The 25,794-nt window shown below is 38.3% G+C and overlaps 1 protein-coding gene across 1 annotated transcript; it reads right to left on the bottom strand.

Moving 5' to 3' along the window:
- On the bottom strand, nucleotides 1–25,507 carry ANXA2 (annexin A2). Its single transcript, XM_010571726.1, has 12 exons — nucleotides 25,450–25,507; nucleotides 21,217–21,316; nucleotides 12,812–12,906; nucleotides 9,511–9,624; nucleotides 6,496–6,586; nucleotides 5,077–5,156; nucleotides 4,684–4,743; nucleotides 3,936–4,029; nucleotides 3,098–3,193; nucleotides 2,073–2,131; nucleotides 1,295–1,417; nucleotides 1–367 (listed from the first exon to the last, which is right to left on the bottom strand). Exons 1-12 carry the CDS (start codon nucleotides 25,495–25,497, stop codon nucleotides 308–310), a joined length of 1,020 nt encoding a protein of 339 aa, XP_010570028.1. The 5' UTR covers nucleotides 25,498–25,507; the 3' UTR covers nucleotides 1–307.
- Between the last annotated feature and the right edge of the window lie 287 nt (nucleotides 25,508–25,794).

Genomic DNA, 25,794 nt, shown 5'->3' with positions numbered 1-25,794 from the left:
GTTTTATTTATGTTTTATTAGAAACATCACACAGAGAGGCAGAGTCTCTCACAAGCACTTGTAACCTCATTTATCTTTGGAAGGTTAGTTTCCCTGGCTATGCACTGTTAGGATCTTTGGCAGAGCCAAGCAGAGCGCTGCTGCTGAGAGAAGCACACACAGCACCAGAAAGCATACTACATCAGTGCTCTTGCAGATATAAAGGCAAATCAAGGTTAGCTAGGCAAGTCAATCTTTTCTAGGATTACAATAAAACGAAGAGCAAAAAAGGCATGTCTCTGGATTTGGGTTTCTTCCCTCACAGCTTTCAGTCCTCTCCACCACACAGGTTCAGCAGCGCCCTCTGATAATCCCCTTTTGTGTCTTGCTGTAAAGCAAGGGAAGAAAAATACAAAACACATATGAGGAAACAGTCACAAAATATGAAAGTATATGCATTATATTCTAAAGCTGTGGGACAGACTATGTTTTGTAGTTGAAGCCTTGTCAGCCTGGAGGAGACTATCTAGACTGAGTTTTACTTATGTGTGAATTGAAATTATTTATCATTCTTGCAATACAAATGCAAGGCCAAGAAGGGAGAGAAATTTTGTTATGAAAAAGTAACTCAACAAAGGAAAGCTGAAGGACTCGATTCTGTTCCTTCTGATCACCGCAAAAATCATACATGAAGTTCACTATTTTGAAAATTTGCATATAACCTAAAATTGGCATCTTCAGGAAAAGATTCTGGCTTAAGATTTTGACTCAACTTCATCTACACAAGGAATAATGTATCATATGTTGTTGTGAGGGTGGGTAGAAGACTAGTTTTTAAACAGGTGCACAAGCTCTTTACTTATGCCCCAAGTTAAATAAAACCTAGGACCTATAGCTCCTGCCCAATCACAGAAATGGACAAAAATCACTCAAGCTGAAAAGCCTACTCCTTGAGCACTGAAACGAAGGGGAGCAGCAATTTAGAGGCTCTATTTTCACTCAGCAATCACAGAGCAGTTCTGTTTTTTCTTTTCTTTTGGTATGAGGATAGGGACAGGTGAACAGAATTTTTCTTCATAACACATCAGCTGATTGCACAAAGCCTACATATACCCTCAGGTGGCTGCCAGGAGTTGTACTAGCTGTAGACTGCAAAGTTAAAGCTGGGGTTTTTTAATAGCATATGGATAATAATGTATTATTCTCACTGCAGCCTCTAAAACACCTCCCATGAATTCTAATGGTACGATTAATCCAATGAAGACTGCTGCAAAGGTCCATACAATTGATATGAAAAGAAAGCTGAAAAACGTACCTGGATGAAATAATAGAGGGATTTTCCATATTTCCTCTTGAATTCACTCTTAATTTTCAGCATGTCAACCTCACAGCGGGAGACCATAATCCTGATCAGAACCTTGTCACGGGTTCCCTTGCCCTACAAAAGCAGAAACACATTTAGAACTGTAGTAGCTGAAACGCATAAAAGGCCACCATACCTGACTGTAAGACAGCAGACTACAGGCAACTGAGATGTAGCAATAAAAGACACGATGAATTAAATCTTCTAACTAAGGTCATTATTATGATCCAGGAATTTGAGCATCAACATACCCTTCTCATCAGCAGTGTTTGACCAACTTCCAGTCACTAGCTACTTAGACTGTAAGCAGCAGTTCTGGTTCACCAGGACATCTTCCTGGTATTGCCTAATGCCTCTCACCAGGTCTTTCTCTTTCATCCCTTTTCTTGAGAAAATGTTTTGAGGCAAATTTAGTGTCTTATTTTGGCATGTTAATAAGCAGCTTTTTCTGCTATCAGCTCTTGGTTACCTGCAGAAGATGTGTCTAACTTTGCTAATTATAATCAACTGATCTAATAAAGATCATTATTATGATTTTCCCTATACCAGATGCATCTGAATAGATGGTCTAGGCTTGTAACTGTTAAAGAATGCTTTTGAACAATACTAAGTCATTGTTAATTTATTCATCATGCCAGTCATCATATGAATACAAGTGCCTAAGGAATCAATATCTGATGAAACAATGGCAAGAAAAAAATTAGTAGAAAGAAAGAACAGTCTTCCCTACCTTCATGGAATCATACAGTCTGTCGGCAAAATACAGCTGCTTGTTCTGAATGCACTGGACTGGAAAGAGATAAGAATAGTTAAACATCCTGCCTATGCATGGAAAAGCAGAACACACAATCTTGGAGCCATTTTGAAGACATGATAAGTAGTCAAAATAAGGTTTTCAGCAAAAGTTTCTCGAAAAGGGGACATAGAGAAATTATTTTTACCTGAGTTGTTACTTAGAAGTTGTTTGGCTAAGCTTGTGATTGAACCACAAATCCTTACAATCTGAGAAAGTATTTCCCTCCATTGCTAGTCTTGTTCCAGAATGCTAGCCCTCCTCCACATATGCCACAATTCATTCTTCCACTTCTATAAAGCAACCTCTTTTCTGAAAACACTCATTGTATGCTAATCCATGAGAAGTCTCCCTTTCAAGGCTGAGCTCTGTTTATTCTCCATTTGCATTACAGAGCTCTCAGTTCAGCCTTAGTCTGAAATAGATTTTCCTCTTAAAGAATTTCCTTTGAAACTTGGTGACATCCTTGTCATCTTCATCTCATGCCATAATACCAACCTTACACCTTATCTCCCCATTTCAGAGAATTCAGTGCCAAATCAGCTCTTTTATTAGCCTCTAGCATCCTCCACCGCTCATCTTCTCTCACACACACAGAGTTCTCTCTCCAGCCTATGTCCGCATCGAACACTTAATGTGTTCCAACCTTTTTGTTTGTTTGGAGAAACAAACTTTAAGACTCTACATCAAACAAAAGTGGAACTATCAACAGATCACAAAACACATGCATTCTTATTTTCAACTGGAAAGCAAGGTTTGTATTTTGCAGAGGGCAAAAATATGCTACTTCTCAATACCTGTAATATCCTAAAATACTGTGATGGATCCAATAATACCAGCACGTCCAGTTTAGTTCTCATCCAGCAACACAGAGGAAGCTGGGCTCTATCCTTATCATGATACACTGCAAGAACACTGAAAAGATCCTATCTAAAGATAGTCTTTACTTCAGGGTAACTCACCAAGATTAAGGAAGGCATTCTCCAGATCTCCCTTAACCTCCTTCTTGATGCTTTCCAACATATCATATGGGCTGTAGCTCTTGTACCTATCAAACACTATCACAAGAAAGAAATCAGGTAAAATCAAAACCAGACCAAGAACTGGTAAAAGTAACCACCTAGATCAAAAACATAGACAGCAATGCAGAGACACATGATTAAAAAAATATCTGTCCAAGTGCTTCTGAGAACTATATCAAAGTATAGCCTAAGTTTGTCAGCTGATAGCGAAGTTCCCATGCTATGACCTTTTTGTTTTACTTGAACACCTCCATAATCTGGAAAAAATACCGTATCAATTCTGTACTAGTATTTTTTGAAACAACAGTGATTTAGGCCCTGAAAAGAAAAGCCTTCAAATGGCTTTCCCATGTGCTTCTTACAGCAATGTCAGAGCTGCTTTTGAGAGTCTTCACTGTCAGATTTAAACACATGATATAGCTAAGCTTCCCTAAGACAGAGGGAAAAGCTAAAGGACTTCTCAAGGTCTCCTGCAGTCATGTTTTCTAGATTTGTAACATTTTGTTCCTGGTGTATGTGACATATAATTGAGCACTGTTACACCTGTGTAAAAAAGAGCTCTTTACATACATTCTAACTGTGAGATTAACACATCCACAGAAATAATTATATTTTTTGAAAAAATTAACAGCTTGGACATGAATTAAGATTTATGAGATCTCCTATGTTTTATGAGTGCTTTACACACTCATTTCAATCATATCTGGGACAAAATAGTTACCACTTTGGTATAACTTTCTCTTACAGGAAAAAAATAAATCTGTCTCTCGAATAGTACCTTTCTGCAGGTGGGGGACACTTCTCTCAGTCATAATGTTGATCCATTTGGGGACATCAGTTCCCTTTCTCTTCACACCAGCATCATAGAGCTCCTGCGGTTGGAATGAAAAGCAAAATCATGAAAATCAGGAGTTACACAAGGAGCCATCACAAATGTATACTATTATATATACTAGAAAACAAGCCCTACTGGAACTGTGTCAGTGGGAGAAACACAAAAGGACACATGATTGGGCAGACCACCAGGACAAGATCTATGGATCTAAACTGAAACTAAGACTAATTACTTTGTATTTACCTCTATCTACAGGTTTTACTCTGTATTTAGCTCTGTTTACCTCAGCAGAGCTGCTCTTGACATACAGATGTAATAAACAAGCATTAGCAGCCACTAAGTTCAATGATACTTCTCTCAATCTTACACAATTACTTGGTTGCAGCCAGTCTTCACAATGTTATGTGTTTCCTTTCGTTACAGGCTCTCTTTCTCAATATGCCTAAGGGAAATACCAGAGAGTTTCTGTATAGATACTTGTGGGTAAGTAGCCTGTGAAAACTGATAACTGAAGGTATCAGGATCTTAAGCGGCAGATACCTTGACAGCATGCAAATATTACTGTGCAAGACAATCTGAAATATACACACCTACTTTCATAAATGCTTCTCATTCCCATAATATTTGTACTTTCAATATCCCCAAAAGCTTGATCAGCTTAAGACATTTAATGGTCATTACCAGCACTTACCCTAGCATCTTGGTCAATCAGCTCATAATCAATCACAGAGGTATCTTCACACCTTTTGCCCTTCAAACAAGGATAGCAGTATTTAGAAGAGGTTTAACAGACAGTAAGCAGTTTGCTATAGGCATATTCTTTTCTCTTTGATTTTTTTAATCTGAATTTGCTAAATGAGTAACAGTATGCTCCACCCCATTACGAAGCTGCTGCTATGAATGCTGCATTTCTGTCAAAATACTTTGCCCTTCAACATTTGAATATTTTTTCCCCCCAAAAGAGAGTGAATATATAAGGAAATTTAAAAGTGAATCAGAAATCCAATTGTTTTACTGGCAGCCATCAGTCGGTTACCAAAGGGTAAGCATTTTAGGAAAAGTGGAACAATATGAACAGACCTACCTTTGCCAGGGCAACCATTAGCTTGCGGAAGTCACCAGATGTGTCCGATATAATGTCCTTTTCCAGCTCTGTCTTGTACACTAGAAAACAAAAAATTCTCAAGTAAATGTTGTCCTACAAATACTCCTTTACAGGAAAACCAGCTGCTAATTACTGTGTTTTATACGCACAAACAAACAGCTACAATCTAAGTCACATGTGGAAGACAATGAAAACAAATGCATGCTTGCATACAACAAAAACAATGTTGCTACCAGCTAGTCATGAGAGTTCTCAAGCAATGAAAGTCTGTCATGGAAAGATAACAGGAAAGCCTGAGACTATTAAAAGGAAGGGAATTTTTTTTTTTAAGCTCAATATCCTATTAGATCATTCTTAGCTACCAATGAATGTTTGCTTGTTTGATAAACATAGCATTTAGGCTGCCTCCACTGGTGGATTTATGACTGGATAAATGCAATTACAAGTTTAATGTAAAAGACAAAAGCTGTTATGATAAATCAAAGGAATGCTGTGTGTGATTCTGGTCTGGTGTCTAAACATTTTCATTGCTTTCCAAGCGGTCATACTCTATATTACTACAAAATCACATTCTCTCTTCAACAGCAACCTAATCTACAGCAGCAACATTCTCTTTGCTGAGACATATTATTTTTTTTCAATACTGGCCATTAAGACTACATTGGTTTTGCTTGTCTTTTTTGAATTAGCCAGACCTTAACAGAACTGCTCGACAACTGTTAAGCATTAGCACACAGCAGTTTTCTACATTTCAGTCTATTTGTGGTGAAACTCAACTCTGAAGCTCAGGGAAACAGGCACTGGACAGATGCGCTACTGAATTGCAATAAACCCAACCTGAATGGCTAATATAAAAATATAAGGTATATTAAATGAAAAGTAATTTTTTTTGAGGATGGATCTTAGATCACTCTTATATCTACTTATAATCAACTAAGAATTATAGCTTCAATCAGATAACATGCTTAGAAAAGCTGAAAAACAGAATACATGCTTTTATTTCATGTCTTTTCTGGCAAGTCTAGCAAATAAACTTATAAGCATGCTTGAGTCACCTACTTATTACATAATTGATCCTAGAATCCATAAATCTAACATAATTAATTCTGTCACTATGGACAGAATGCATGTAGCTTACAAAAAAAACTCATTTAGACAGAACTTACATGAGTATAAATCTTCTCCAATTTGTTTGCTACCAAGCAACAAGATGAAACTATATAAACACACACAAACATCAAGGACACCAGTACAAAATACTATCTTATGTTCAACTGCCAGAGAATCAAAGCAGATGTTGTATAAGCGACTCTAATAATCAAATTCACACTGAGGGAAACTAATCCAGCTAACTTAGTGTAAAAACATAGTACATTGAAACTCTCAAAGTAAACTTACTTTCTCTGTAGACTCTGTTAATTTCACTAAGCTCCTGATTTGTTCGTGAGCAGATGATTTCAATGAGTGTGTCTTCATCGGTTCCCAGACCCTGCAACACATGTATGATTCAGTTAGGTGCTAGAAATGAACAGGCATGCTTGAATGGTTTAAAAATATTTTACAGACATCTTCTTTCTCCCACTCTAACAGTTTCACAATGATTCAGGGATATTTTTTGCTAACTGCACCTGAGAAACCCCAGTGGAACATTTTTAGCTGCCAAATACTACTCCAATAGTTTTGAGATCCTGTAGATACCATCTCTGGGCAATGTGCATTTGCTGCGAGTGTCTGTAACACTCAGTGGCCTCCCCACAGCGTAACTGGATGAGATCAACTTATCATGCTCCATGTGTGATTGTTTTCTGTCCATTAAGAGCACATGAAGAAAATCTGATTCTTAGCATGCAGATGGGCAGCAATCAACTTGTTCTTTCCTGCTTGTCTTCCCCACCTCCAGCCATACAACTCCTCCACTATAAATGCAAAGCCAAGGATGACACCATCATTAGCCTTGGCCTTGTCTCCAACTGAGCAAAGATTTAAGCATTTTCTGAACTTCTAGCTAATAAATAGCCCCTCTTGAATTGTCCATATTTTCCATGTACTTCACAATGCACAAATACAGATGAAACAATATTACTATTGGCTATATTAAGAAATTAAAATGTATTTAGTAAGATGAACTAAATATTTAGATTTTAAATTTTTTTGAACAAGCTGAATGAATTGAGAGGTCTTAAATAATATTTCAAAGCTACTTTTGTGATCAAGGTCAATGAAGAATCAGTACTTTGAACTAAGCTGCATTACTACTGTTTAAAAAGTAATATAGGTATTATCACTGTAACAAAATTACAAACCACATCAAAATGTATCAGCTATCAATTAAGCCTTATAGTAACTCAGATACTCCAAAATAATGTGGCTTGATCAATGTGCTCTAAACCTTGTTCAATTATTTTATATAGCTAAACAGCCAAATTAAAAAAAAATAATTAAAAATTGCCAACAACACTGCAATATTCTTGCTCCTGGAGAAAGACAGAAAACTCTGAAGGACAGAGTCAGAACAGAAGATTAACTTGGATGAGCTCAAGATGCTTCTCTCCAGTGACCACTGAGGATGTCTGGGTTAGTAGCTGGTAAAGCCATTTGGCAGCCAGATGCCTCAATATTTTGAAAAGAAACTTTTTAAAAAATAGACTCCACCGGTGATTTTTTCATTCTGTTTTGTTACTTACTTACTAATGAATTATGTTCATGCTAATCTCATTACCCTCATCTTCCAGCATCACCAGCACACAGAAAAAACACTCTTATGCCTCCTGTTAGGATGCTGTTTGTTAAGCCCATCTGTAACAGAACGTCATTTTGTATGTGGCAAAAATGGGCATGGCTTCCACAGGACTGCAAGAGGAGTCTGCTGGGAAAATGGGGGTAATTATGTGGAAAACTACCCTCTTGGAAAAAGTGTCTCTATTGAAGGGAAGGAGAAAAAAAAAAAAAAAAAAAGAGGAAAGCTTTCCACAGAGTGGTTCTAATAGGTATCTGGAGAAGAAATAAAGGCTAACAAAATTTAAGATTTTCTAAATATTTTTAAAGTATTTTGTAAGATTGTGTACCAGAAAAATAATTAACTCTTCAGTGAGAACTTTGCTTTACCCAACTTCGATTCCCATATCATAGTTTATTATGCTGTATGTATCAAGTCAAACTTAAGCTCAGGCAAATTCAGATTAGACTAAGCGCTTGGGAGCTGAGAACAGCTGACCTATGGAGAGAATAGAATATTCTACATTTGTGGCTACTCTGAGGTAATGGCTTGGTCTTCCGGCTGTAAATACAGCATAAATGCTATATAAACATATGGTCATCCTAAATATAATATAACAGATGTAAGACATTGAAAAAAACAAACCAACCCAACAAAAAAAACCAAAACCAAACTGATCTGATTCACAGTAAATTATGGCTAGCCTCTACTTAAACCAGAAGAGGGCAGCATGTGATTACTCAAAGAAGGGATTTGGCCCATAATTGAAGAGTTACCATCTCCATACTGGGTTGTTTTTTGGGGGGTTGAGTTGGGTTTTTTTGGTGGGTTGGGGTGGTGGAGGGGGTGGTTTTGTTTGCTTGTTTGTTTTTTAACTCCTTTTTCATAGTCTGGATAAATTAATTAATTGTTTTTTTGTCTTGTTCTGAATTTCAACAGACATATTTTAATACTTGTTTTTTAATTATTTAAAAAAAATTAACCTGATCAAGAACGTTCAGAATTGAAGTGATAATTATAAATACAAATTCCCAGACATTCATTTGCTTAGAAAGGTGAATGCACTGGCATGAGCACCTCTCAAAGTCTTGTTTCAGTGGCCTACACAGCGGGTATTTCTAAACCAGCAACCTATTCCACACTTGCCTGTGATTGTAGGGGACTGAACACAGTTACTCACTGCTGCACTTTTTCTCCAAAGACTGCTTTTGATGCCCCATCCTCCTCCTCCTCGTGTTCTACACAGAGGCAGGTCTGGTACAGGATGTTCTTTCAAGATCAGTAATACAACCCAGTAACTGGAAACTACTGTTTAAGCCTATAAATGCTAGCAGAGGATTTAATAGCTCCAGCTAACAGCTGCTCTCTTAATGTTTTTTTCTACTATGAACCTGTATATTGTTTTTAAGAGCAGTCAGCAAAGCAGCAACCAGCCAGAGAAGCCTTCAGTTATTCCTGACCTGACAAAAATTATATATTTCCTTAAAGAGAGGATTTAATTATCAGTTTAAAAATCACATGATTCCAGAATTTCTCTCATTTTGGATGCCTTGCAGCTGGATACTTAAACTGTAGTACTAAATAAAAATAATAATCAGTGGACATGTTTGAAAACTGTGCCCTTGGATATGAAGTCCATACTCATTCCTGAGACAGCAACATCAGACTAACATACTTAAATTTCAAAGCTCATTTACCTTCATGGCAGCTTTCAATTCAGAGGCATCATACTGTGCTGGTGTCTTCAGCAAGCCCAAGATCACTGCCTCCAAATGACCTGACAGAGCAGACTTGAGAGCTGCAGAAAGTTCCTGTGAAAAAGGAGGGATGAAGGAAGAAAAAAATTAAAGCTCACTTCTGATCTCCAGAGAATTCAGCCTGTAGTGCTTTAAGTCTCCAAGCCTGCAACAGTGTTTCTTACACAATTGACTGACAATGAAACAGAACATAAAGAGCTTTTCTTTTTTGAAAGCCTAAGAAAGAAATTAGGGCAAAGAAATTTTTTCTCATCCTTTGAAAATAAGAAGAAATCCACTGGTGGCTGACAAAGTACTGGGAAGCATGGTGCAGACACATCTGAACAGCTCTGCTTCAGTCTTGAAGCACTGACACCTTGTTGGAGCTAATAAGCACAGATGGATCTGAGTTTGACTCCCTGCGGTCAGTGCTTCTCCATCATACTCCCAAAGTTTTCCCAGTAGCACTGTATTATTTGTGTTTTTCCTATTATCCCAGCCCTTTACTAGCTGAGACATTGGAAAATTGACTGCACAGTTATTCCACTGTACAGGACCAGTTCCCAAACAGCTAGCTGAAGAGAAAAAATTGTCCCCGAGCACAGAAAAATTATCCCTGTCTTCAAGGAAACTACCAGAAGAGTGTAGCCAAAGTCTCTATTGTTAATTGTCAGTCAATCCTAGAGAAAGAAACAGTCAGGTATGTTCACTTCACAGGATGCACACAAATCTGTAGCAAATAAAGTCAGAGGCATGTCCTCTTTTATGGTTTTCAGGTGCAACTTGAATAATGCTGATTATCAGCTTCATTGTAGCGTAGCTACAAAGTTGACATCCCTGGGATCAAGTTTGGCTTTCACACAGATCAATGTATTCCCTAAGCTGAAGTTAAGTCTGTAGCATTCAGAAGACAATTGCTGCATTTCAATTGCTGGTTTCTACACTAAAAATTTGTAAGCTTGAGGGGCAGGGGAAAAGGGAGTAGAGAAAGTGACCTCAGCAAAATTGCAGAGAAGTTTGTACCAGATAAAGAGCCAAGGCACTTAGTTCATTTCCAGAGTCACCCATTTAATCCAGGGCACTAATATATGCTAATGCTGTATGCACTTACAGCATGGATTGGCCAAGGGAGGGAATGGGGGTTTTGGGCATCTAGCTGCTTTAGTCTGAAACATTTTAGTACAATAACTCTGTTTTGGATACAGTGTTCCATCATTTATTTGTGTGAAAACAGGTTCTTCAGACATCAGCTGAAACAGCAAAGATACTGCATTTCTCTATAATACATTTTAGGACAATGCCATGACTTCCAGTTAGATGAGTGAAGCTTTTGCAATCTTTGCACTTTGGTGTGAAGGCTGAAGGAAAATACAAATCACTACAGTAGGATTTACCAAAATAACTTCAAAAACCACCTCAAACTGAACCAAGCACCTGCCCTCATATTAGCAGGCTTCTGGAGAAATAAGGTCTTCTCCCCCCCCTGCCAGGAAAGCAGGGTCTCCACTCTGCCATTCTTTGCCATGGCTAGGAGCGCTCTAAGGGAGAAGCAGGAAACAGATAACCGATAGATATCATTAATCTACAAATAGCAAAGAGAAAATGTTTTACTAAGTGTTCCAAATGAGCATCTGGATATTAGCAGTTCATTTCAAAGTTAGAGACTACTGGTGGCAGTTAGGACTGACCAGACACATACAAAGACACACATGCAGAACCCCCAGTATTCACTGGTAGCTCCATTAATGCTGGTGATGGGGAAAGATTGCATAGATCAAACACCATTCCTCAAGATTACCAATAGTTTCCATTAGACACAGCTCAACTCAAAGGAATGAGAATAGAGGTAGATCTGCAACTGTTTAAAATTATAATGATCTTTTGAGAAATCCTGCAACACATAAAACAAGCAGTCTACTACAACACAACACATCGCCCAAAAAAACCATGAGATACTGTCCTTAGAAGATATACCTACATGTCTTTTCATATCCCATTTCCTCCTCTCTTGCCATTCACTTGTTTATTTCACTGAGTGGTTTCTACTGCAAATTTCCATTGTTTCTACAAACTGTTTTATTTTTTGGCACTTGTTAAACTTGATAAATTCAGTTTGCTCTTGGGTCACAGCAAGGAAAAAAGGTGAGAAAGAAACAGATGAAAAAAGTTGCAGATTTTTTTGACTGTGCATTTTTGTGGTCATGCAAAACATTTAAGAAAGCTTTAAGCGACACGTTTCACTACTAGAGTCCATTTATATGCACGATTCTCCCAGTGCCCACAGGGTGTGACCGCCAGGGTGCAGATGTGTGCACACACATGCATGCATCCAACTTGGGCATGCTTCTGCATGTGCCTATATCAGCCAGCCATGCATAAAAGTTGGTGAATTTCCAAAATTTAACTCTAGATTTACATTTGGTTTCAGATGAGCATTCTGAGCTGCTATTGGAGGACTACCATTTGGGGTCTGGCAAACCTGAAAGAGATACATTCATCATAATCCTAATTCTATACAAGTTTCCTCTTTTTCATGGGTATAAAACTTACATTATGGTAAGATTCTCAAAACTTCCGAAGTCAAGAGAACAGCTCTTGCCTTCCAGATAGCAAGACTCATTATGCAGAATTCTGCACACATTTTACAGATTTCTCTCCATCAATAGCTCAGTACCTAAGGTACTTCTGACAGGATAATATCTAGTGATAGTTCAACTCATTGTATCACTTTGTTCCACATCCGCAGCATTCGTAGCACAACTGACTGCAGTCTTTTCTCATTTAAGCTAGCTCTATGAACAGAAACAGAATACTTTCCTTATGTTGAGTTGTCTTAACAAAAAAAACCCAACAAACCAAACAAACACAAAACCCCCAATCCCCTAAAGCATCTCCCTTTTATCTTTTCCTTCAAACTGAGGGATTTCACATTAATGCCTTTTCACTATTGTTTAGCATGTTTCACCAGGGAATCCTGTGGCTGGCTGGCTGACATGTCACCCATCGTGACTTCTGGAGGTGCTAGGAAACCACTGTCTCCAACAGATTTCAGTCCCAGTTGTGCATACTCAAAAAATCTAGAAGTCCTAAAATGTGATAGCATGGACAAAGTATATGCATCTTCAATTTCAGTGAAAAGATAAAGCAAATAATACTTATCTTCAGTTTACACCCAGCTAACTGTGAAACATGCAAGCCCTGAAAAATCTAACTGTCCACAAGAAAAATATTCAATACTTGGTATTTCTTCATCTTTTGCTACCTTTTTGGTTCTCCTCTGATAGGCAAAAGCAATATCCTGCCTCTGTTCGTTGCTGCGGTTGGTCAGGATGTTGATGATGGTGACCTCATCCACACCTACAAAGACACAAGACAAAGAGTTAAAGAAACTTTCTTGTTACTGTTCTCTTTATATTAGTACGTTCTTCGACACTCAAAACACAGCATATGTGCTGTCTGGAGCCAAGCCCAACAGCTCTCATTAGTTAGTATGTATCATGTCCTGGCCTTGGAGAAAGGGCAGCCAATTATAGCCCAAATTTTTGATGTGATGCAGATCTTTACATACACAGGCATGTATACACCTCAATGAAGTCTAGTTTGTGATCAGCCTCGCTACTTCTGTTTTCTGCTTCACTTGTGTGTCTGTGTACTTGCGTTCAGTCACTCAGCATTCTGCAAACAATTGCTCTAGAACATAGGCTTTAAAACTGACATGAACTTGTACTTACTAAAGCTTGCCCTGTCATTTCGGTAGTGTTTCAATTAAGGCTTCTTAATAAAGCAGTTATATTTTCTATTTAACCCATAGTCACTTAACAATCAGTCCAAACATAAAAATGGGAAAGTAAACCAGTATATTTCATTCTCTCAGCTGCTTAGAAGACAGAAGGGGGTTTTGACACTGGAAGAATTATGTATGTGCTACTTTTTTTGAAATAATCACTCAAAGATCTATGCTAAGTTTTAACTAGCATGCCTAGAGGACTTGGACGCTCAAACTCCCAACCCATCTTTTAAGTGAGTAAACTACATATCACTTAAGGTTTCGTTTTAAGTGAAGGCTGAATGCAAGGAGATCATTGACACTTATTATAAACTAAAAGCCAAAGCATGCATCTAGGGTTAGATACTCTGGCTGTCAGTAGAACCTAATGCACACCACAGCATCAGATCCTGTAGGGGTCGTCAATGCGTATGGAGAAAAAGCTTTTACGTTGTACAGGAAGTGGGATTTCCAGATGTTATTTCCTAGATATAGCTACTTGCTACTGTATGTTCTTTCCAATGCAGGCAGCATCTTGTCACTTTTTCACTTGCTCCTGCCTACTGCTACTGACTTGCACTTCAGATTCCCTCTCGTTTTCCCCACTTCACTTGCTGCTTTCAGACTGAATTCTCCTGAACTTGCATTCTTTGGACTGGCACAGCTCTTCCTCTGATCACAATTCTCATCTGCAGCTTGGTTTTGGCGACTCAAAAGCCAAACAAGCTGTATTGATATTCCCTTAACTAAGCATTAAAGTTATATTGAATACTTTCTCTTACTTTGACAGCTTATAGAAACACCCTTGCAGGAAGCCAGTATCCATTACTCAAAGGAAAATGTTTAGAAATGCAAGCCCCCCCGCCACAAGGTAAAACAAAAGAATTGTTAGCAACATACAGAGCATCCAGAGGAAAAAAAGTTGGAGTAACAAATAAGAAAAACAGTGTGGCACACTTTGACACTGAATGTATCTGAACAGAACTGAAAAGGTCAGCCCAGGTGTACTTAATCAAATGGTAGATGGTTGAAATTTCCAAACACCTGGGTGAGGACACACTAGCTTGCTCAAGTAAAATCTCATTTTGAATTTAATTTTTTTACTCTGTTTAAAATAGCAAACACAACTATGTTTTTGTAGGACAATTACAATCTTTTTCTTGGAATGCTTTGTAAAAAGATTCAGGTGAAAGAATTTGAGTCCCCTTCCCCAATTCTCCAATGCATATTTGTGTCTGTATCGCTGAATTCAGCCCCTGTGTAAAATGTCCGCTCCTATTTCATGTACATTATTGGTTAACCAAAGCTGTCTGGACATGCCATTCATACACAGGTGGAGAATAACAGCACAGCTGGAAGTAACGTCCAGATAATAAAGTCTTCCAAACAGAAGAGTTAGCATAGCTTATAAACAGAGGAGATAGCTAGAACAGCTCTCATTGTTATGCTCAAATATCAGGCTAACCTATAGCTATGCTTTGTAGCCATTTGTTTTGGACTATTTCCAGACTGACTGGATGAAGCTTAGAAGAGGCAAAACTATCTCTAAATATTGCATGTCTAATACAGTGCATATTCTTCTGCAACAGAAAGATAATGTATAACTAGTTATTTTTTCCGATGAGTTGCACGCCAGGTTTTAAAGCAATTAGGAGTCTCTAATCTAGAGGTCAGAACAAGCCCAGAGTTTTGACTCAGGTCTCCCCATTTACTGCAAGTATTATGAATAGCTTCTTTCCCATTTGCACACACATCAGCGTAAATGATGATTTTTTGATAAAAAACATAAAGTAAGGACTGGATCAGCAGCTACTAGCAGGACTCAGATCCCTGCCATAATCCATCTAAATTTATTTTCCTTATTACCCAAAGCAACCTCACAGCAACTTGAAACAAAGGACCACAACAGATATTATAAAATTAATCATATAAAGTGTGAATGTTGCAAAAGTCCTTTCAGCCCCTACAGAATCTAAAATGATGAGTCAAATTCAAAATTCCTTTCTGTCTCTTCACCACATTTTTCATGATGAAATACTGCACTTGATAGCCTCACAACCTTAGCTCATGCTGAGGCAGACCTACCTCAGTGCTCTTATTCACACAAGCTTGGCCTGCAAAAGTCAAAAGGCCCTGGAAAGCATCATATGTCTTAGTTACAGATTTTGGTTTGAAAACATGCTGACTGCACATTTCAGCCATAATCTACTCCTGCACATTTTAAAGTGTTCCCATTTTATAAAAGAAAACAAATTCTCCCGGTCCAGAAATGGCCACACACAGACAGACACACAGACATTGGGCCTTTCAGCTGTTGCAGGGCCACAGCATATGCCAATGTCTTAAGCTTTTTAATAAATTCTACATTTAAACCATTCTTGGCATTCAAAAAAGGCAAATGACATTTTCAAGTTTTATCACAATTGTGATAGATTCGAAGCCCACAAATGACTGCATCCAAGTTTCTTATTCGTATGCTTTGTGGATGGAAATATGAAGTTAACTCATTGCTCTGGCATTTAATGGAAAGTGCTTGTACTTCACACTTGGGAATCACGCTGCATGGACAGGATGCTGACTCATATCTGCTGAGGTGGGGTGGAGCAGGAGAGCAGCCCAAACATTTTTCTTTGCTGTTCACTAAGATCTCTGGAAGTTTCAGGGTAATGAAACAAAAATTTATTTCCAAATTCATTCCGGATGGGCAGATTTTATCAGTGCATTTCTATCAATGGGCAACTGAAAATTAGATAGTGTGGCTCAATTTTTTTTTTTTTAAAACAAGAAAAATCCTTGCAGATGGAAATGTATTTGATGCAGGGCTGGAGGCGTAACCTTAAAAAAAAGCCCTCTGATTAATAACAACTTTTCTTCTAGAAGAGGCAATCTGTTGCATTGGTAAGATCACAGTGTTATGGCTCAATCAGGGAAAAAAAAAAAAAAAAAAGGAAATTAACATAACCAAAATGCTTGGTTACAGTTTTTCATTTTTTGGTTTAGGACACTGTACTTGAATTTCCATGGGCCAAAACAACAGCACCAGCATCGTTCTGAACAAAATGTATGATATGGACAGTCACTTAACTTTCTAGGATGAGATGAGAATAGAGCTGACATGCTTTCATTTTGCAATAGCTGGCATACAGTAAATGAACTGAACGAATGTAAGTCTGTTCTCTTAAATTTCATTTTCAAAAGACAGGACAGACAGAATACCAGCAACTATTTCTGTCCTAACAGCACCTAGGTACTAGAGAAATCATCATCAATCTACGTGAATAAATGAAATGGGACTGCAGCTGGCCTTAAATTATTATTCGGACATGTATGTGACTAGCCCTTGTAAGACCTCAACACCATTATGCATCTGGCACCAACACAGTGCTAGGACTATTTGACTAAGCTCATGATCTGCAGAGTCTTATTTCCCTTGGCGTCAAAGGGTAAAATTTAGATAAAATAAGACCATAATTTCAGCTCTGCTATTTTGTTTAGCAAGAATTCACCAAACCCAAACCATGTTGCAATGAGATATTTCTCTACTGATACTGTTAATATGCTGAATATGTGACTGATGTAGTTTGGTGGATTTCAGGCACTATCAACTCTCACCAGCATGCCAGCAGATTTCCTCTAAACTTTTACTTCATAACATTAAAAACTCTGTTAAAAGTTATGGGCCTGTTGGCTGTACTATATAAACAGTGAATTCAATCTTACAGAGACCCCTGTTATGTTTTACACCTCATTGTTTTTTTACCGATTTCTGGATATAATGAATTTATTAAAGATGTATGTTCTAAGCATTTTCCTACAACAAACCTGTGTTTGAATTCTGCCAGTCATGGAATAAAAAAGTATACCATGAGACCTCAATAAAAGGCTGTAAGTAATTAACTACTCACAACCTAATCTGACAATAAAATTATTTCATTAAGTATGTGAGACACACAAAGTCACAATGCTAGGGAATAACTCTGAAAAAGAAAAGACACTTCAGCAATCTTCTTTCCTACAAAGAATTAAAAGGAAACCTAACATATGCTCTGTTAGTACTCTTCTAGTTAGTTTCTTCTATTTAGGCTCATATACTTGAGCTAATCTCAGGGCACAATGGAGCATTATACAGAAATTAAACAGCCTCTTGTCCTATACAGCAAAAAGCCAACATTTACAAAGGACATGCTAAGACACCAGATGAACTCGCTACAGAAAAACCAAATAGCATAAAAATGGAACTGGCATAGCAATGACATTTATTACAAAAGGAACAAGCCAGAATTGTAACAAGTTATTTGCATTATGCAAACTCTAGGTTGAACTACTGCTAACTACAAACTAGCTTTATATCATCTAGAGCCATTTTTGCATGTCTCCCTTTCCAGGCTGTTGGATACATATAAAACCCCTGCATTTAATTAAACTCCACTCAAAGCCCAGCAAAGGGGTGGGCAATGTATTTGTGCAGTATAGTTTTTGCAGATAGATCTAAGCCCCAATAAACACATCATGGTATTTCCCACAGATCCCACAATAGATAGATGGGTGAGGAATTAACCTGAAGAGTGTGAACAAATGCTGGAATATTTAGGTATTATATAGAGCAGAACAGTTAGACACCCTACCCCAGACCTTTGCCCTAAAACAAATACACAGCTGTTGTTTAGCCAGTAAAATAAGTTTTACGCATTTTACACACAATCACCAAAATGGAGATTCATGACTCCGATTCAGGAGTTTGCACTACTGGGAAACAGCTGGAGAATTAATTAGATGGTAACTGTTCAAAACTGGCCCACCCAGACTGCAAATACCATACTTGCCATTGTTTATGTGAAAATACAGAAGGTACACCCAAATGGTTTTTCCCAGAGATAAGTCTCTACGAGATATAATTACCAGAGTAGTGCTATAAAGGATACAATCTGAAAGACTACTTTGATAATTGTGAAACACAGGCCCATTACAGCATGTAAAGACTGAGATTTTCAAAACAAAGAAAAGGTATGGGTTTCACATACCAGGAGTCCTTTATCCTGTATAGAGTAAAGCCCCCCAAATGCTCAGTTGTTATGTCCATTGTTTTTTGAAACTGATCACCTCAACCACAAAAAGAGCTTGTGTATGTATTTATATCTGTTATATAACTCTCACTCTTTCACTGTCTTAAAAACAAGAACAAGTCATATTACTCTTTACAATTCTATAACAACTTACATTGCTAATTTCTACCTTCTGCATAAAATGCAAACTAATTGCTAGAGAATCAGTGATACCTCCTAGGGAAAAGGTAGCTGCTGTGGGTATGCACTGTTAGTTCATTATGAGTGTTGTATTTTTAGCTCAAAAACTAGGAAGATATTTCCCAGAAATATTTTAAAATGTTTTCTTGCAGAATAATTTCTTTGTGCAGCTGTTTACATCACTGTAGAAAACCAATTCTTGTCTGGATAATTCAGAATTTTCATTTGAAAAAACCCCACATATATTTTAGAGACTTCACATTTTAGCAAATTTTCTGAACTAGCAGATGCAAATATCCTGTAACCAAGCATTCGAAGTGCAAGGAAACAGTACATGGAAGAAAGGTCCTAACACACTTGTACTTTATTTCCCCCAGGAGTACTTCCTTTGAGAGAGTCTTTATGGTGGAAGATTCAGTATTAAAACCATAAAGAGATTCTCCCCTTTAAAGCCACCTTCCCCAAAAAGCTCCTGAATAACAAGCTAATAAGCAGAGATAAGCTCAATCCTACAAACATGCAGGCCCATGAATAAGTTTCCCTCAAAGGATTGGGAATCATCTAGCAAAACCTTTCCATGCATCTTGAAACCAAACTCAGCAAACTGCTTATCTTTGCTGGAAGAAAGTGAAAAAGCGACATGAGCTTGACTATCCTGACTGGAAAAGCTTTTGTACTGCCTAGGATATTGCAACTTCCTTTTGCATTAATTAACAGCTTGAGTGCTAAAATGTGTAAATTTATACCTATCCTGAAAGTCTGACGGTATTTTTGACATGTTTTAGATTTCGCCTATAATCAGAGCTGTAAAAAAATTATTAAGTCTAGACAAAACTCTACATACTCACAAAGCATCTTCTGCCAAACACAATGACATTTACTCCTCTCTTGCAAGAGGATTTTTTTTAAATAAAAACAAATCACAAAATTATTCAAAATCAGAACTGAACCTACTTTACTGAGCAGACAAGGGATTTCTCCAGTTAAACTAAGAAATCTTGCGAAAGGAAGCCTCATGCTTCTTAGGGAGGGGCAATATTTTACATTTCATAGCAAGTCAAACATGTGCTTTGTTGGCACCGATAGAAGACTCTGTATTTCTCTCTAATGAGAAACTGTTTGGCTTTTAAATTTCTCCCTCTCCTGACACGTAGGCAAAAGACTTGGCAGTTCCAGCTACACCCAGCTGTTGCTTCCCCGGCCTGGAGGAAGTCTGGAGAGCGTGGCACACCCTTTCTTTGTCACAGAGCAGGACAAGGACAGCGGATCACTGCCCTGGGGAGTACCACCAAGGTATTACTCCAGAGTTGTAGTTCATACTCCCAGTACTCCTGATTGTTTCAGTATACCAGGCTTTTCCATGCAGCTGCATCTCTCCCCTGCTCCATCACGGTCTCCTACCAGTCTGTGGAAGTGGTGGATCCTAGCACTGATATAAGGAGATGGAAGCCTGCCTGAGAGCCTGGCTCAGAGAAGCAGAGGACTCTCACATTGCCCTGCCCCTGAAATACTGCAACATCATTTCAGAAACTAGATCCTGTTGTTTCTAGGACTTTCTTTGACCCCAAATTAATACAAGATACGTGAGCATTTAGTTCGAAACCCAGGAGAAAAATGTTCAAACCATCCCTATTCAGCTGTCTGGAGAGCTGAAAGGAAGAAGAAACGTCCAATCCAATAATCCAGTAGAAATCCATGATTCAGAGCTTGGTCCCAAATCACTGCCACAGAAGTTGACACTTCATTCTCAGTAGCAGAAAAGTAGTAGAATTTGAAGTACTCATGATTCAAGAGAAAAATGTGGACATTTTCAATGATAACCTCAACAACTCTAGACTACAAACTTCAAAAGCATATTCAAAGCATGCATTTACAGAGTTCAAAGTTTAACTCGGTCAAGATTTAATCAATGAGGTCTGAGAAATCCAATACCTCCTAAAATAGTGTCCCGGTTTCAGCTGGGATAGAGTTGATTGTCTTCCTAGTAGCTGGTACAGTGCTATGTTTCTGAGCTAGGTATGAGAAGAATGTTGATAACACTGATGTTTTCAGTTATTGCTAAGTAATGTTTAGCCTAAAGTCAAGGATTTTTCAGCTTCTGATGCCCAGCCAGCGAGAAGGCTGGAGGGGCACAAGAAGGTGGCACGGGACACAGCCAGGGCACCTGACCCAAACTGGCCAAGGGGGTACTCCATACCGTGTGACGTCCCATCTAGTATAGGAACTGGGGGGAGTGGGGGTGGGGGAAATCGCTGCTCGGGGACTAGCTGGGTGTCGATTGGCAGGGGGTGAGCAATTGCATTGTGCATCATTTGTATATTCCAATCCTTTTATTATTACTACTGTCATTTTATTAGTGTTATCATTATTAGTTTCTTCTTTTCTGTTTTATTAAACCATTCTTATCTCAACCCGTGAGTTTTACTTCTTTTCCTGATTTTCTCCCCCATCCCACTGGGTTGGGGAAGGAACTGAGTGAGCGGCTGCGTGATGCTTAGTTGCTGGCTGGGGTTAAACCACAACAAATAGGTATCCTAGAGTAAGCATATTAAAATGTTGGTCATGAGACACAGTACCTTTTTTGTTTTGGTTTGTTTTTTTTGCACACCAGCATTCTATCTTACAAGTAGAATCAAAGCCACAGCCCAAATTCCTCACCTTTGGTCTTGATGGCTGTTTCCAGGGCTGCAGCATCCCGGTCAGCATCAAAATTTGAGTAGGCCTTGACTGTGGCATATGCACTTGGTGGGAGAGAATGCTAAAAGAAAAAGAAGAAAAACAACCTCAAAGTTAAATCATGTAATCCTGTCCTCACTGCAATTAATAAAACACATGCCTCTTGGTTAACTGGTATTTTGCCAAATTTTTAAATACAAGAACTGCCATCGTGTATCTGCAAAAATGGAATTCTGCTAAGAGCCACCCAACTCTCTTCTCCTGATATGTGTTGTCCAGAAATCCACTCACAGCCATGCTTGTTACAACAAAGAATATATACAAATAGGTATTATATATTATCACAGCAAAAACCTAGCACATTCCAAGTTTACTCACTAAACCTCAATCTTCTAAAATCTGGAGTTTTCTGGCTAGATCTGAAGGAAATTGACTACTGAAAGCTAATTCAAAGAAACTTTATGTCTGAAGTATTTTAGAATCAAAGCCAATACTTTACTTTGGATTACAGGCTACAATTTAAAAAAAAAAAAAAAGTAGGAGGAGATGGAAGATTAACAATGAGTAAGTCAGAGCAAGTTTTGTGCCCTATCTCATGGACTTTAAAGGCAACACCAAAAAAATCTTTTTAAGCCTATGGTTCTAGAAAGCAGAAGTTACTCTCAATCTCCCTTTGAAACTCTATGCCTGCAGATACTTGGTTTAAGCAGCACGAGGCTAACAAAACCAAATGACATTTCAAATTACCTCTGCTAAGAATAAGAGGACTTGCAGGTTAAGTTCACTTAATAAACACTTGCAACATTTTAGAAGTTGCCAGATTTTATCAGCTGTTTATTATTGTCCTCTCCTGAGGATTATAGCTTCTAACAGGAGGTCACCAGAAGAGAGATTCAACTCTTCTCAGCTGCTTCAGTGTAAGCTAACAGTTTAGCTCATATCGCCTCCCATGGGCAGGTTAAACTAAACCACAGATTTTCATATAAACAGCTGAGAAATATTCACAAATCCCACTCTGTTGAGTTCAATTTAGAGACCTAAACCTCTGGCAGAAAGGTGGAGTGACTAACACCTGAAATTGCCAGAGCTGTTTCCTAAGTGAATGAACCACTAAGCTTTCTTGGTAACCATCCCTGGAAACCTTTGTTTCAGTCCCTAACTCCAACAGAAAGCTGGGTTTGTAAACAAGACTAAGCTATCTTAATATCCCTGGAGGATATTTTTACATACAAATTGTTAAAAGGAGGACAAATTTCAATGAAAAAATTCCATGGCCTTTGACTACATTTCACTTTATTCTATAGAGGTCACACTGTCCTGAGCAGATTCCTCTGGCAGTAATCACCGTGCCTTCTTGAGACAGTCTGTGTTATGCTGTGGAGATGGAAAGTCAAATAAGCACCGATAAACTGAACCATTCTTTCTTTTGTCTCTTACCATCAGCTCAACCTAGCAAAGTGGCCCCAGTTTGGCCCACAGCCACACCACAAAACACAGCCTTTCCTGTTAGCAGATCAAATCGCTAACAGAAACAGTAAATGGAGATGGGCAATGCAGCCTCAGAGAAATCCGTGTGCCTGAAGGATTCTTAAACTGAAGCCCCATTAGTATACACAATCAAGTGGCACTTCTATCTAATTAACCAGCACTGCTGGATAATCTGAAGCAAGTTGCCTGGTGAGCTTAGCAGAGTTGGGTACCTCTCCTTCCACCCAGCTCTAAGTATTTTCCGAGTCATTTGGACAGAGTATTTTACTGTAAGATGATATCATACACTGAGAAAACTCATAGCATATTTGCAATGTGGGAGCCATCTTTTCCTCTGTCCTTCCACCCAATGCATGCAACAACTTGGATTCAAATCCCCTGACACCGGTCAAAAGACCCAAGAAGTGCCATGTACATATGTATATCCAGGAAAGACAGAAACCTTCTGCTGGCTATTCTACCAATAAATGGACCATCTTCAAATTCAGCATCCACAAAGACTATGCTTTACTCTCTCAGGCAACTGTCTTGAGTACTTCAGTGGAGTAGACACAGGTCTTGTCAGGGTGATTATTCTGCCTATGAAAAACAGCCATTTAAATTCCAGACTATATGGTCTCAAATTACTCTGGTACGCTACTGTACCACAGTACTGGTACTGTACGTTTTCAGACAAGAGAGTTTTTCCAACTGACTTTCCATTTAGTTCAATACAAAATTTTCCATGATGTGGCAGTAAAAGTCCAGCTAGTGTGTAACTGCACAAGCAATCTGGGCCAGACTAAAGCACAGAAAGCTGGTTTTTTTTCTCCCTACATATGTAGCATGCTTCAGAGGTTCTCCAACTGGTTTACATCCGCCGAGTTCGACGAATTCAACCCTACTGGGAAGAGCAGAAGCACATATCACTAATAGAAAAGCTGAAGAGGCGTAATTTCTTCTAAAAAACCAAGACCCTTTCAACATATCTACATCTCAGTATTCCCTGTCCTCAAAGAAATAATCAGTCACATTTGAAAAACTGCGTAACTTGACATCACCCAGCAAGTAGCCTATAAAGTGCTGACTAAAATATAGGCTTCCAATTCTCAGTGCAAACATGGAGCACAAGATGAAGCATAACAGCAAGATCTTTGTTACAGAATGTTTCCGTACTCTCTTGTGGATAGATGCAGAAACTGCAAGCATAGATTGACTTCAGTTCAACTCCCTCCTTTCCGTAAAGGAAGGAGAAGATAATACCTGGCTGAAGCAAGCAGGCCAGTTTCTTTGTCTTGAAACAAATCAACCGCTATACCACTGACGCAGAACGCACAAATTCCTTATTGCACAAGACAGGACTTGGGTTCAGCTGTGACCATTCTATACCCTCGAGGTTAAAAAACTTTTTTTTGAGAAAAATGGGTGGTTGAATTACTGTGTTTAATATCCGTTAACTTGCTGAATCATTGCTTAGGGAAACTGGGCAAATCCTTTATGCAAACTACTCAATAATTCTGGCTTCCAACTTAGGATCTACAGAATAAACTAGCTGCCTGATATTTCTTACACTCTGTGGCAGGATTTCTGATGAAAATGCTGGCATGGAACAGTATTCAAATTTGACTTTTGCAACTGCTCACAAGCATCATGGAAGAAACATTTCTGCCCTTGAGAACAGATTGCTCAATTATTATTCCAAAAGTAATTCTCCATTGAAACAAACACAGCCAAGAAATCTGAAGAGTTGACTGCTCTTGCAGTACAAAATCAGCTTTGCTACTTACCTACAGTGCACTAGCGAGTTCTTTGCAACAGGTCTTTCACAAAGATTTATTTTGCAACAAGTAACAAAAATAGGCAAAAAGTTTGCTTGTACAAGCTCAGATCTGGAGTCACCGGCTACAAAATTTAAGAGTATAGCATATTGCAAGTATAAGCAACATGATGAAATAATGCATGGATGCGATTCACTTCCTCTTCAGTGACAATCACAGAACCTCAAATTTGTGGCATGATATCCTGACACTACACTGGTAACCCTACCATCTAATGTTGCAACGTAAGAAATCAAACAAAGCCAGTGTGGCTTTCCGGCATTTGAATAAAACTATCAAGCAAGTGCAGATGTGGTGGGGGGGAAAAAAAAAAAAAATTCTTTACGCTTTTCAAAACAGAAAATGAGAAAATACTTTTGAGAAAATAAGTTTTTTCAAGAGGTAATCTGGTTTTGGTGACAACCATTACAGGAATAAGATCCCCAATATTTTAATTTCCATTAAGTAACGTAATGTTCTCTACTTTTAATTGAAAAAAAAGAAAAATAAAAAGAAAAGAAAACTTGGAAGGTATCAGCAAAACCAAACACATTTCCATCTTCTCTTATCATCCTTAACTCACTTGTTCCTTTGGAAGAAAGAGGGACTGCAGTTGCGAACTAGCCATTCAGTTTGTCTTGTGGTCTCTTTCATATGGCCCAGCACAGGAATACTGCTCATGCTGTCGGCCAGTTAGAAGAACTATCATTAAATCTAGTCACCTCATATAATTGTCCTATGGTTTACAGCTGCTTTGTAGCTGAAAACTGATCACTACTGACTAGGTTTTTAGTCAAGGTAAGTTGAAGAGATGTGTGGAATCTTGTAAACTGTACAGCTCAGTCCAATTGTTGGTAGAGAGTCCTGTAAAAGAAACGAGATGTGGCATTTAAGTAAAACAAACCTTTCTTGTCTAGATAATAATACTTACATCTCCTTCAAGGCTGAGCTTGCTTAAAATTTCATGGACAGTAGACATCTTGAAAGAATGCTGGAGGAAGAGAAAAAAAAAATAAAACAAGTAGACTTAAATGTATTTACCATTACATCAGCATATTATATGGTCCTGAAACACTGCAGCACTGCAAGTGACATAGTCCAATGAGTCTGCTAATCCCAAGAAAAAAAGCAGATTTAAGAGTTTCCAAGCCACACCACCATTAATAATGCAACAGCAAGAAGCCTTCATTCTATTGTACAATAAAAATTTATCTTTACTCCTTAAAAAAAGTTTAGTCTGCATTTTAAATACTTAAACTTAGGAACTGGAGAATCA

Source organism: Haliaeetus leucocephalus, unplaced genomic scaffold, assembly GCF_000737465.1.
Source record: "Haliaeetus leucocephalus isolate CR32 unplaced genomic scaffold, Haliaeetus_leucocephalus-4.0 Scaffold339, whole genome shotgun sequence".
NCBI classification, from domain to species: Eukaryota; Metazoa; Chordata; class Aves; order Accipitriformes; family Accipitridae; genus Haliaeetus; species Haliaeetus leucocephalus.
The sequence above is the reverse complement of the archived record's forward strand: the minus strand, read 5'-3'. Positions and strand labels throughout refer to the sequence as shown.

Bases quoted from the DNA above. Each gene is read 5' to 3' on its own strand.
- ANXA2 (XM_010571726.1), bottom strand. From the start codon at position 25,497: ATGTCTACTGTCCATGAAATTTTAAGCAAGCTCAGCCTTGAAGGAGAT. The intron at 6,587-9,510 runs GTAAATGAGCTT...CATGTGTTGCAG, and splicing joins AATTGAAAGCTGCCATGAAG to GGTCTGGGAACCGATGAAGA. The intron at 3,194-3,935 runs GTACTATTCGAG...TTCTTGTGATAG, and splicing joins TGTCCCCCACCTGCAGAAAG to TGTTTGATAGGTACAAGAGC.